This window comes from Ranitomeya variabilis, chromosome 4 (genome assembly GCF_051348905.1).
Source record: "Ranitomeya variabilis isolate aRanVar5 chromosome 4, aRanVar5.hap1, whole genome shotgun sequence".
NCBI classification, from domain to species: Eukaryota; Metazoa; Chordata; class Amphibia; order Anura; family Dendrobatidae; genus Ranitomeya; species Ranitomeya variabilis.
Window position 1 is genome coordinate 99313241 of NC_135235.1, and position 14430 is coordinate 99327670.

Here is a 14430-nt window from a genome sequence, read left to right on the forward strand (position 1 = left end):
GCGCGTTTTTGACCCGTTTTTTTTCCAGAGCTTCCCAATGCATTAAATAGTGGGGAAAACGCGAAAAATCCGCAAAATTAATGAACATGCTGCGTGTTTTACCACGATGCGTTTTTTTCGTGGAAATATACGCATCATGAGCACAAAAATTGCGGAATGCATTCTAAATGATGAGATGCATAATGTATGCGTTTTTTATGCATTTTTATAGCGAAAAAGCGGCGAAAAAAACGCAACGTGTGCACACAGCCTGAAGGTATTTTCCCACTTTTCTAAGAATAGTGCTCCTCAAACACTCCTCACTTCTATTTCCCTGGTCCAGTGTCTTCTCTGTGCTTCTCCTTTCTCTGTGGTTTGAGGGCATCGGTGACATCACTTTGACGGCATACATCACCGCTGCAGCTGATCACTGAGCTTAGCAGCTCATGTCATTGCTGAGCTCAGTGATTGACTGCAGCTGTGATATGCGCTGTCAACACTGCAGCCTAAATACAGAAAGGAGCAAAGACTGAGAGCCGGCAATGAACTCTGGGAGAATAAATAATGAATACCTTTTTTTAATATTTTATGTTTAAAAAAGCATTACAGGACTACTTTTCTTAAAGTGGAAAACTCCTTTAAGGACCCAGCAAAATGGAGCTACTTCTGCTATAAGACTCATTTTGTCCTTGGTCATGAAATTGACCCCTAACTGGAATTTATATGGATGAATTTCCTCTGAGTGATGACTTCAGTACTATAGTGACACGGTTTGTGCTTCTTTCAGATTTGCTCATCTAATAAACCTTGAATTTTTTGATGATCTCCTTGTGGTGCTCAATAAGCTCATTGAATCTGGTGTAAGTATGGCTCGTTGTTTCCATGTACTTACCTTCATGTAACACAACACACTGTTCTCCTTACTTATATTACTTCGCTGTCTGCCTCATGAGGTTAATGTTCAGTGATTCAGCAGCCAAAAAATAAAACTTTGAGGCAGTTACCAAACATTAGGTAAAATAAATTACTTTTCAACTCCAGATACATCAGCAAGAATTAAAGGGGTATTCCCATCTCCAAGATCCTATCCAAATATGTAGTAGCTGTAATAATATTAGCAAATGCCTCCAATCAGAAATGTAGTATAGTTTTTCTGATTCGCTATGTCTCTTTCCTCTTGTGCAGGCATTGCAGTACCTTAGGTGTCCATGGTTATGACCACTGATATAGTAACAGTTAGTTAGCTAGATTCTATTGGTTGTAACTAGAGATGGGCGAACCTGAACAGTAAACTTCAGTGTCCGTACCGAACACGGACTTCACCAGGAAGTCCATATAACTGTTCATGTTCAGCCCCCTGAACACAGGGTGATTGTCATGTGCGCAGCAAACACTGCTTCTGATTAACGATAAAATCTACAATGCTGGTCAGACAGCCGCCGTTCCCACACTGTCAGATGACAGCGTGAGTCCACAGCTGTGATCGGAAGTATAAAGTTCACCTCCAGTCACTGGTGTCGGTTGATAGGACTACTGCTCCCATCAGCTGCCGCCTGCTACCGCTAGTAACAGTAAGAGAAGGAGCGGCTGATGGGAGGATTTATCAGCCTGCGCTGTAAATAAATAATTAAAAAAATAAAACGGCATGGGTTCCCCTGTATATTTCATAACCAGCCAGGCAAAACTCACAGCTGGGAGCTGCAACCCTCAGCTGTCATTGTTAGCAAAGATGGCTATGAAGAGTAAAGTGGTCCCCACACTTTTTTTTTTTTTTTTTATTAATTATTTAAATAATTTAAAAAAAAATTGTGTGGGTTCCCCCCCATTTTTGACAACCAGCCTTGCTAAAGCAGACAGCTGGGGGATGGTATTCTCAGGCTAGTACGGGGCCATGGATATTCATCTATTAGATGCCCCACTTCTGGCGCTTTGCCTGGCTCTTCCCACTTGCCCTGTAGCGGTGGCAAGTGGGGTAATATTTGTGGGGTTGATGTCACCTCTGTATTATCAAGTCACATGAAGCCCATGTGTAAGTAATGGACAGGCGTCTATAATACACCTATCCATTACTTATCCTATAGTTGTAAATAAACACAAAGCCAGAATAAAGTCCTTTATTTGAAATAAAACAAAACACATCAGAAATGGCGCATCTAATAGATGTGCCTTTTCTGGGCAGCTGTGGGCTGCTATTTTTAGGCTGGAGGGCCAATATCCATGGCCCCTTACCAGCCTGAGAATACCAGCCCCCAACTGTCAGCTTTAGCAACCCTGATTGTCAAAACTGGATTATAGTGCAGGTGCCGGCTGATGACTTCTCCCATCAGTCGCTCCTGCTCTCATATATTAACTTTATACCTCCGATCACAGCTGCGGGCTCACGCTGTCATTTGACAGCATGGGAACCGCCACTGTCCAACCGGCAGTAACGATTTTACCGCCAATCAGAAGCGGTGTTTGCTGCACTATCATGCACATGACAGCATGGCAAGCACTGGATGTTCGGGGCCCCCCATTCATGCGAATGGGTTTCTGGTCCGGGTACTGTTCTGGTACCGAACCCGAACTTTTTCTAATTGCTCAGCCGAATCCACTAGACCCGAATATCCAGATGTCCGTCCATCCCGAGCCATAACCACAAATACCTAAGGTCCTGCAATGCCTGCACATGAGAAAGACATAACGAATGAGAAACACTATACCTTTCTAATTGTAGCTATTTGCTAATATTATTACCCCTACTATTCAATGGGATAGTCTCTAGTAGATGGGAATATCCCTTTAAATCTGTAGCTCATCAGCTCACCTCCAGCAGTCTAGTAAAGCCAGTGTGTTTTATGTCTTTTAAGAAAGTAATCTTGTTAAGCCGTCCTCATAGTGGATGCCCATGTGATATACACAACAAAATGACCATTAGACCTTGCGTTGTGGAGACTTTGTTGATTACAATGTACCCTTCTTTTATCTTCTCGTTTACAATATGTTTTATTTATGACCCATTTAGATGTTCTGATCCGGGCCGTTAAATGCCCAACTATTAAGCTGATTGGCGGTCGATTACCGTCCTGTTTACATGGGAAGACAAACAGTGATGGGGACAGAACGATTAATACGCTCGTTCTGTTCCAGTACAGTACCATGTTATCGGCAGCACATCTCTTTCCATGGGATGACGTGCTGCCAATAACGATGCCGCGTGTATAATCATCGCACCTGACAAAGCAGAGTTGGCTCTTTCGTCGGGTTATATAAAGAAGCTGATAGTAGGGAAAAAGCATTCTGACTAATGCTTATTGTCCCGCCAGAACCGGCCTCTACTCCTTCCTGCAGTTATTTTTTGTCTAGCGTGGCTGTAATGGATGTAGTTAGAGACTTAGCCGACATTGCACCCGTCTGTATGCAGGAGAAATGATGAAAGTCTATAACCTGTATGTCTGATATATAGTCCTGCTCTCCGTGTTTACATTCCAGCCTGGACTCTGCAGTATTAATAGTGCGGCAGCGTTACAAAGTTATAAACCTGCAGAATGCGGATGCTCACTGTTACACCGCTGACATTGGGCTGTGGTATGGTGGAAATCTGCTGGAAGAAAGCGCATCTGTCATGGTCCAGTGGTAGATTTACCACCGGGACACCGTGCACACATTCTGGATATTTCCACACATGTGAGATATGGATGTCTTAAGAAGGTGGCCTAGGGTTAAAGATCAGAATCATCTTTTTTTCCCCCTTTAGAAACAGCGCTACGTCTGTCACACAAACCATTCTATCTTCATTTTCCAGTATATTTCATTTTACAGAACAGATGAGAAATCATCCGTTTGTCTCCTCCCCTCATTAATGTGGTTAGGTTGTGGAGGGAGTAGTCATGTCCTTTCCCCTCATCATGATGATCATATGCCTGTTCTGCCGTTCATAACCGTTCATAATCCACCATGTGGATTCATTTCCCCAGTGTACTGATTTTCTTTAGTTTTATTGCTGGGCTGAGCTTATTTATTGGCCAAAGTTAGTAACATGGGGGAGACATTTTTTTTTAGTTTAATGGATGACTTGTTAGATCCCTGGCCTAAGTAGAGGTCAAGACTGCAGATAGAATGAACCGGCCACGGAGAGGAGCACAGCCACAGTACGCCTGCTTCTTCTTTTCTGGTGTTCCTAAATGTCTTCTGCTGTTATTCACTTATTTTCTAGTTAAATAATCATTCCCATCAAACCTTTTTTTGTGCCTACACCTGTGTATATGTAGTCTTCCTCAGTTTCCAGCGCCACTCCGGTTCTCTTCTCACTCATGTGACTGCTGTCCCAACTCGCCGGGTCCTGTTCGGCTTTGTGTTAGCTGGACTTCACTTTTATAATGCAAATTTATGGAGTGTTAGAACAAGACCCTATAGGTTTATATTGTACCACACATAAACCGAAGTCAGAATGGAAGTCACATGAGCGAGAAGGGACTGGAGCGGCGCTTAAGGCGATCAGTGAGTATATTAGAACATTTACAGTACACTAGGACATTCACACAGGTTTAGGTAATGTGTTTGCTGGGAATCCTTCTTTACAATAACGGAGTTGATTTGTAGTCTGTGTTTTGAAATGTAGAGATTGTCCTAGTGTATGAAGAATTTTCCTGTGGGTGGAACAATGCAGCTATAGAATAATACGCTCCTGTCACTATGTGATGTATATTTGGTGGCCTATCATTTGGGAACTCTGCCCTGACTATCCTGTATATAATTTCTCTTGTAGGCCATTGTTACTAACTTGCTGTGATGTTGCTTCCCATAAATAGCAGTTGTATAACCCTTTTTCATCACTGGCCTAATATCATAAAGATGTCAGCATTTATCAGTGATCCTATATGCAGTGATGGACCACTACTCCTTTTTTGATAGTAGTACACAAGGATCTGTAGGTTTCAGAAAGTTGTATTGTTCAGAAGACGAATCCAGACTATATGATGAATCCAGAATGGCCTATGTAAATCACTTACAGTACTTGTCATGCTTCTGCCCCCTGCACTGATAACGCACTCTTAATTCACTAGTAAAATCAATCTTCATAGAGAAGACCTGCTCAGTTCACTGAGGCATCAGGTTACAGCTCTTGCCCCTAGAATTCTGTAGAGAGCAGAAGGATGCAGACGCACACGAAAGTTGCTGCTTTAAATGTTCTTCCATCTTGACCCACTGCTGTATTTAAAGGGGGTGTCCCCTTTCAGATAATCTTTGTCTCCTGGTGACGTTTATTAAAAAAATAAGCTCTAATCACCAGGCCAGGGTTCAGTGCTCAGTCCCAGTGTCAGATGTTGACTGCGGTGCTGACATCACATCGACGGTGTGGCATCTAATCAGTGGGCTCCTCCATAGAGCCACTGTCCACAATGATTAGCTGCCGGGTTATTGATGTGATGTCAGGGCCACAGTCAGTAATGGACACTGGGAGAAGAGACTCACAGCACAGTAAGTCTACGTTCACATTTGCGGTCTGCGCCGCAGCGTCGCCGCATGCGTCATGCGCCCCTATATTTAACATGGGGGCGCATGGACATGCGTTGCACTTGCGTTTTGCGACGCATGCGTCACTGCGGTACACGCGTCCGGGCGCAGAGGACGCAGCAAGTTGCATTTTTGCTGCGTCCAAAATCAACCAAAAAAAAGACACATGCGGCGCAAAACGCAGCGTTGTGCATGCGTTTTGCTGCGTTTTTGTTTGCGTTGTGCGTTGCGTCGCCGACGCTGCGGCGCACAACGCAAATGTGAACGTAGCCTAATTGAGAGGGTGAGTAAAGCGTGGTTTGTTATATAACAAAAATAATCCTGTACCCACATAGTGACTTACAGGTGACGTCCTTTCTGGAGTAGTCGTTCACTTTCTCCTACGCCTCATTGTGGGACATAGGACCATGGGTGTTATGCTGCTGCCACTAGGAGGACACTAAATAAACACAGAATAGCTCCTCCTCTGCAGTATACACCCTCCTGCTGGCTCTCAGTGAACCAGTTCTTGCTTAGTGTCTGTAGGAGGCACTTGGGTCTGTTTCAGACCCCACCGTTTTTATTTTAATTTTTGATTTTTCCTTCTATTTTTTCCTTTAACGGAGCGAATGGGGGCGACGGATCCTTTCTAGGCTCCGATCTCCCCCGAACCATCAACAGGCGAGTACGTGGAGCGTTCCTCCCGTATCCTTTCCTGCAACGTTGGATGCCAGCCCTGAACTCACATTATGGGCGACGGTTCCTTCGCGTTCCGATCTCCCCCCTCCATAGCAGGCGACCACATGGAGTAGCCCTCCGTCTACCTCTCCTGGAGCCAGGTGCATAGCCGGACATGATATATATGGCGTTCGTGCAGCCCCCCTCTGCATCACCACTGATATAGCAGATGACGCATGGCGGCAGAAGCTCTCCACCCCCTCCCTGACTATGGCGACTGTGGATTGAGCACCGGCCCACCGCATCTACCGTGAGTACACTGCGGGGGCCGAGGCGCTGGGGGGTCCTGGTCCCCGGGGTATGGGAGGTCCGCACCTTAAGCCTGTGTCCGTGGGTGGTCCTTGGTGTGGCAACCCCACGAAGGAGTGCAGCTAATGATGGCGCTAATAGCGGTCGCTGCGCTGCAGGCCGCAACTCCAAAAAGAAAAGAAAAAATTCCCTCAATACAGGCCAGAGTTTGGGCCACACCCACTGGTAGTTAGCCACGCCCACTTTTTATGGCGCTTCTCATTCTCTGTGATGAGCTCCCACTTCCTGCTCTCGGTGGCCATCTTGGGACACCCACAGTCCTGATGCTGCAGCACTGCTCCAGCATTTCCTATTACAGCCTTCAGGACTAGCGTTTTTCTCTGCCTACACTGGGGACTCAAGACACAGGACCTGGGTAAGCTGCAGACACATAGCTTAACCCTTCCCCTGCTAGTAAGCGCTTTCCTCCAGGCTTTACTATGTCTCAACCAAAGCCTCACAAAAAGTCTGGGAAAACCCACACTGTATTTTTCGCTGCATGTACCTCTTGTAAGGTATCATTACCCCGGGGTCACAATACTGCATTATGCACAGCTTGTGAACCGGTGACGGCTCAGGAACCACCTGTTGCTGATACTGAACCCAGTGAGCCTAGTCCCCCTGAGTGGGCTACCTCCCTTACCCGGTCTATGGCATCCCTCCCTGGCAAAAGCGTTAGACTCGTTCCGAGACCCTTCCTCTAACCAGGGCACTAATACGGACATCGCTTCCGATGGTCAGAACCCCTCGCACTCCAGGGGTCGTACCTTGCCAAGGAGTTCTCACTCTTCCAGGAAAAGGACTCATGCCATATTCCCAGACCATCAACGGTTTTCGGGTTCTGAGAGCTCCATTTCTCACTCCCCTTCCATTGGGGCTAGTAGAGAACCTGTTTCAGAGGACGATTCTGATACATCCCTAGATCAGGAATTTCATCACGATCAGGAGACTCTCGACTCTAATTGAGTCAGTGAATAAGGCTTTGAGACTTGAGGAGGAACCCTTATCTAAAACGGATCATGCCGTGTCCTTTAAGAGGACCAAACGAGCTCATAGAGTGTTCGCCACTCATCCCGAGTTTAAGCAAATTGTTGAATCTCACAGGATCCGTCCGATTCACAGGGCAGAAGCCCATGGAGTCCAAATATCCCTTTGCCCAGGATCTAAGAAAAGATTGGCCACAATCTCCCCCAGTACATCCTCCGGTATCGCGCCTGGCTACCAAATCTGTTTTATCCTCCTCGGAGGGCGCCTCTATCAAAAACCCAACCGATCGTCAGATCGACAATATGGCGCGTTCAGCCTTTGAAGCCTCAGCGGCCGCACTCTTTCCATCTTTTGCCGCTATGTGGGTGGCTAAGGCTATGACCCACTGGGCTGAGGTCTTGTCTACAGCAGTACTGGATACCAATCTTACCCCCGAGATAGCAGATCTCGCTACTCAGATAGCCAGAGCTGGAGATTTTGTAGTGACCGCGTCCCTGGATGCCGCTGACTGCGCTTCTCAAGCAGCAGCAAATGCCATCACCATCCGGAGGTCCTTATGGCTCAGGGACTGGCATGCGGATTCTACTTCCAAAAAGTCATTGACTTCTCTCCCATATCAGAGCGGTCGCCTTTTTGGCGAAAAGCTCGACCAGTTAATTTCTGACGCCACTGGAGGGAAGAGTAAAGGCTCGTTCCCGATTTTTTTCGTTACAACTCAAACTGGTCCTCTACTTCCACATCTCCCGGTTCCGGCCAGGCACAACGTGGAGACAGAGGTTCACAGGCCTCTTTTAAGCCTTCCCCTTCATGGAGAAGCAGGCCAAGGCAGCCGGGATCCAGAGGTGCCAGAACGGGCAGACCTTCCACACAATGACTCCCTGCGGTATCCGGGGGACACCCTCAAAGTAGGCAGCCGCCTGCTTTCCTTCAGTGCCGCGTGGCTCTCGGTCGTTCACGACGAGTGGGTCCGCGATCTAGTGTCCTCCGGATACAAGATAGATCTTATTTCATCCTCCAAACCGTTTTTTCCTGTCTTCTCCTCCCAGGGCAAAAGCATCAGAGTTCTTCAAAGCTATAAGCTCTCTGAGAAAAGACGGAGTCATTATTCCAGTCCCTCAAAACGAAAGGTTTCAAGGTTTTTATACAAACCTCTTCATTGTTCCAAAGAAGGACGGTACAGTACGGCCCTTACTGGACCTAAAACTGCTGAACGGGTTCGTCAGGGTACGACGGTTCCGGATGGAATCGCTTCGTTCTGTCATCGCCTCCATGGAAAAAGGCGAGCTCCTGGCGTCTATAGACATCCAGGACGCATACCTCCACATTCCTATTTTACCTTCTCACCAAAGGTTTCTTCGCTTCGCAGCTCAGGAAGATCACTTCCAATTCGTTGCTCTGCCCTTCGGCCTCGCCACCGCTCCCAGGGTATTCACCAAAGTCATGGCGGCTGCCGTGGCCATACTCCACACTTGAGGAGTGGTGGCGCTCCCGTATTTAGACGATATCCTCATCAGAGGCCCCTCTTTCTGCTCCTGCAAGGAAGCCGTGGCCATCACAATAGATACCCTTTCTCGCCTGGGTTGGAAGATAAACTTCAAAAAATCTTCCCCAGTACCGACTCAGCGAATTTCCTTTCTAGGAATGATACTCGACTCGTCCCGGGGGTTGGTTCTTCTTCCCCCGGAAAAGATCTGTCTTACAGAGAGAAGTTCAGAAGCTCTCTCAGCCTCGCTCTCACTCTCTGCGCTTCAGTATGAGAGTCCTCGGCAGGATGGTAGCAGCTATGGAGGCGGTTCCATTTGCCCAACTACACCTCCGTCCTCTACAGCATGCCCTCCTGGCTGTTTGGGACAGGAACCCGTTCTCCCTAGACCGTCGGTTCCTCCTTCCCCAGCGAGTCAGACAGTCTCTCAGGTGGTGGACATTGAAATTCTCCCTGAATCAAGGGAAGTCTTTTCTTCCAGTACACTGGCTGGTTGTGACGACAGACGCCAGTCTTCTAGGCTGGGGAGCGGTGTTCCTTCATCACACTGCTCAGGGCCGCTGGTCCCCCCAGGAATCACGCCTTCCAATCAACATCTTGGAAATCCGGGCGATCAGGCTGGCACTTCTCCAGTTCCATCCCTTCCTAGCAGGTCGCTCAATCAGGATTCAGTCCGACAACGCCACTGCAGTGGCATACTTCAACCGCCAAGGGGGAACCCGCAGCAGGGCGGCCATGACAGAGGTAGGCCACATCCTCTGATGGGCCGAGAAAAACCGCTCAGTGATCTCTGCGGTTCACATCCCGGGCGTGGACAATTGGGAGGCAGACTTCCTCAGTCGGCAATGCCTCGACTCCGGGGAGTGGTCTCTCCATCCGGAGATCTTCAACCAGATCTGCTGTCGTTGGGGAACCCCGGACATGGATCTGATGGCCTCACAGCTGAATTCCAATGTTCCCGACTTCATGGCTCGGTCCCACGATCCGGCAGCCATCGGGGCAGACGCTCTTGTACTGCCGTGGCATCATTTTCGGCTTCCGTACATATTTCCCCCGCTTCCTCTCCTACCGAGAGGCATCAAGAAAATCAGAGCGGAGAGGGTACCGGTAATCCTGATTGCGCCAGATTGGCCGCGCCGGGCGTGGTACGCGGAACTAGTTCAACTAGTTGCCGACGTTCCCTGGCGATTACCAAATCGCGCAGATCTGCTACCTCAAGGCCCCTTTTACCACCAGAACTCAGAGGCCCTGTGTTCGACGGCATGGCCGTTGAGTCCTGGGTCCTAACCCAGGCAGGTTTCTCTCCAGAAGTCATAGCTACCATGATCGACGCTAGAAAGCCTACATCTATGCGTATCTATCATCGCACTTGGAAGACTTTCTTTTCATGGTGTACCGACCGAGGACGTTCTCCTCTACATTTTTCCATCCCTTCCATTCACGAGTTCTTACAAACGGCTTTGGACTTGGGTCTCGCCCTTAGTTCTCTCAAGGGGCAGATCTCAGCCCTGTCTGTTCTCTTCCAACGCAGGATTGCCAACAGATTACAGGTCAAAATGTTTATTCAGGGAGTCTCCCATCGGGCGCCCCCCTATAGGATGCCGTTGGAAACATGGGATCTTAATCTGGTCCTCGGAGTTTTGCAACAGGCTCCTTTCGAACCTCTACAGGAGGTTTCCCTGTCTCTCCTTTCATGGAAAGTTGCTTTTCTAGTTGTGGTCACCTCTATCAGATTAGTCTCCGAGCTGGCGGCTCTGTCCTCTCAAGTTCTGTTTCTGAATTTTCATCAGGATAAGGTGGTTTTGAGGACATCCCCGTCTTTTCTACCGAAAGTTGTATCCTCTTTTCATCTCAATGAGGAGATTGTCTTACCCTCACTCTGTCCGGCACCAGTCCATCACATCGAGAAGGCCCTTCACACACTGGATTTAGTGAGAGCTCTTAGGAGATACATCTCGCGGACAGCGTCTTTCCGCAAGTCAGATGCCCTATTCGTGCTCCCGGAAGGACCGAGGAAAGGGTTTCCCGCTTCCAAGGCGACAATAGCCAAATGGATCCGTTCGGCTATTCAGGAGTCCTACCGAGTCAGAGGTCTTCCTGTCCCAGCAGGGATTAAGGCTCACTCCACTCGGTCAGTGGGTGCGTCTTGGGCCATCCGGCACCAAGCTGCGACTTGGTCCAGCCTGCATACCTTTACAAAACATTACCATATTCACTCTCAGGCCTCGGCAGATGCGACCGTCGGCAGATGAATTTTGCAGGCGGCTGTGCCGCATCTGTAACTTGTGGGTGCAAGTAGCAATTGCAGTTAATTGTTTCCCACCCAGGGACTGCTTTAGGACGTCCCATGGTCCTGTGTCCCCCAATGAGGCGTAGGAGAAAAGGAGATTTTTGTGTACTCACCGTAAAATCCTTTTCTCCGAGCCAATCATTGGGGGGACACAGCACCCACCCTGTTAGCCTATTGGCTTTGGTTTTTGTTGAGTTAACTTGGTTTTTGACATAGTTCATCCTTGTTAAATATTAAGCTCCTACTGCTTTGTTACCTACCTGGTTCACTGAGAGCCAGCAGGAGGGTGTATACTGCAGGGGAGGAGCTATTCTTTCTGTGTTTACTTAGTGTCCTCCTAGTGGCAGCAGCATAACACCCATGGTCCTGTGTCCCCCAATGATTGGCTCGGAGAAAAGGATTTTACGGTGAGTACACAAAAATCTCCTTTTTCCCATGTTTTCCATATAGCCCTGACCGACATGACAACTTCTTATAACCATATCAGAGTTTACGAGAAGGACACAATAGACTTGTTTCATTTCCAGCACCATCCCCAACCTGCACAAAACCAACCCTGAGGGGCTGCTACAGTATTTTACCCTATTACTGCACCTGCTGTGTGTACCAAGAGGTTTTTGACTGTGGCCAATCTCTTTAGTGCTACACTCCTCAGTAACGCTGTATTAAGAGCTCCATAATGATGCTGCTCCTGAGGGTGTGCTGCAAAGATTGGCGGCGGGGTCCCCTCTTCTCTATTAGCGGTGTATGGCATACATCATATGCCTGGAGAGGACGGTCTATTGACTCTGCATGTGATGTGCCTATAATGGGGGGCAGTGGCCCACTGAGTAATATATAATATATAAATATCTAGAGTGCTTTTTTCAGCCACTATGTTTCACCATAATGATACACTTGACGCAGATTACTAAAACACATTTTTTAAAAAATTGTCAGTGCCCTTCTCAGTGTTAGAGCCGGCAAGCAATGTGTCACATGTCTCGCTTTCTTGGTAAATTTGACACAAATTGCACCTTGGTATGTATGGTAAGAATTAAGGCTGCAACATAAATGTATTTATTCCCCAGATATTTCTTGTATATGACCGACCGTGCAGAATATTGAATGTGTATTGAAGCTTGGCTGATCATTACCCATTGAGCCTTTTCTCACTGGTGTCAGTATGGAGCCAGCCTCTATATATACCGGCTGCGGCTACATTCCTGGTGAATATTTGGAATGTGGATTATAGACGGTATATGATGCCTCCTGTGGCAAAACTGAAGGTTTCTTCCTTCTAGATCCTACTGAGCGGTATTGCTCATGAAGATATGTAGAGGTGGATGGTGCCCTCCCTTTTACCTCTCGCTGTTTGCCTGCTCAGCATTGCTGAGTTGTAATTAGCCATTCGTTTGTCTACTTCTCGTCTAGTGCTTCTTTGCTATAATTTTGCATAAATCTCAACAAATTCCTAAAAGCAAGTTCTGTGTTTTCTCCAGGATCTCAGCTACAGAGAGAGCCTTCACTGTGTGCAGACTGCATTCAATATACTGTCCGGCCAGGGTAAGATGACTCTTTATACAATGGCTGATGGTTTAGATATTGGATATCGTCTAAAAGGTGAAGCTTAAATGTCTCCAGAAGATAACATGTTGTGTTTAGCAGCAGCTCTATATTGAACGCAGGCAATGCTGTAAATTAAGGCTAATGGGAACCTAATTTGTTCATGTTGTATAGAGTATGGCGGCTGTTACCAGAGAGTGCGATATTGGTGATATGAGGAGGCCTTATGAAATCCTCAATTTCATATCTCCAAATTGGGGAGACTTGTAGCAATGCCCCAAGATGTCACACTGCTTAATTCCGTTTTAACGTTTGTATGATGTCTGTTTTGGATGTCAATGATTAAAAAATAATGAAAAACCAAATACTTTTTTGCAGTTAGGCCATTAAAAACAGATGACATACATGAAGCACCCAATGTTTACACTTCCGTTAATGCACATGTCTGGCCCAAAATCTGGTCAGAATAGTTCATGGCCTCCCTGATTCCCCTGTATTGGTGCATGTGCTGCCTGTGTGCGGGCCGTTTGGCTTATGGACGGTATACCAATTAAGTTCTGCTTTTCTGACTGAGACCTGAAGGATCTAAAGTTTGAGGCTTCTTTATACCCTGATTGATTGCTGGCTGTCAGTATCACTTTACTATCGCCTAGTTATTCTGATGACTTTATAAAACATTGTTTTTTCAACAGGCGATGTCCTCAATATTGACCCCTTAAATTTCTACACTCACCTTTATAAGACACTGTATGGCCTCAGCGCAGGTAAGCCAAATGTTTTGTCTTGCAACATATAAATGTACTATAATCACAATAACCGTAAGTACAAATAAACCCAGGATATTGCATATCAGTATATTACCATGAAAAACTTGATTAAATATTATATTAAAAACATTAACTCATCAGTGCTGCTATAAAATGCAGGGGTATACAGTGTACCCGGGCCAGTCACAGCATTTGGCCAATAATGCCTAATAGAAAGTATATTCAGTACAACCCAATCTGATCACATGCAGGACTGTCATAGTGTATTGTCACCGGGCCGTGTTGTAGGTGATATTTGGCTAATTACATGCAGGGCATAGCCACAAATCTCCACGTCCTATTAAGTATATTTAATTACCACCACTGCAGTGATTCCTATTTACAGTAGTTGCTTTGCCTAAAATCTCCATCTCTCATGTAATGGGCAAAATTTGACCCGAAGCATTTAGTTGTGAAGCAATATATAGCTGAACGTATGTGGGTACATATAAATAGGCACATATAAAGTATATAAGTCCTGCAGGTCTCACTGTTCATGAAAAAACTCGCCTGACACCTTCACCTCCCCAAATATCTATGTAACCAATTTTATGGATTAAAACCACATCTTGATAGAGGGATAGGCTGAGTGCTGTTTTTCTTGTTACCTTTTCCGATATAAGGTACAGAAGTACTTACAAATGCATGCTGGGACAGTGCTGTGCCTGCCACGTTTCGCCCTTTCTTCATCAGGGGGTGTCTCTAAGTGGTGTAAGGAGTAGTTATAGAGGTGTAATGTAATCCAATCGTGCTTGTTTGGCGCAGTCATGTCAAATGCTGTGACAGGCACGGGTACACTGTACACCCCTGCATTTTACAGCAGCACTCTGATGTGTTCT

At 46.8% G+C, this 14430-nt stretch overlaps 1 protein-coding gene across 1 annotated transcript in view; it reads left to right on the forward strand.

The window, feature by feature from the left end:
- The window catches only part of NOC3L (NOC3 like DNA replication regulator), a 68355-nt gene that overhangs the window by 40903 nt on the left and 13022 nt on the right, over window positions 1-14430 (forward strand). Inside the window, exons 14-16 of the mRNA XM_077258974.1 lie at window positions 767-839; window positions 12722-12785; window positions 13478-13549. Of these exons, the coding sequence (XP_077115089.1) occupies window positions 767-839; window positions 12722-12785; window positions 13478-13549 (209 nt within the window). The remainder of the gene's footprint in view (window positions 1-766; window positions 840-12721; window positions 12786-13477; window positions 13550-14430) is intronic.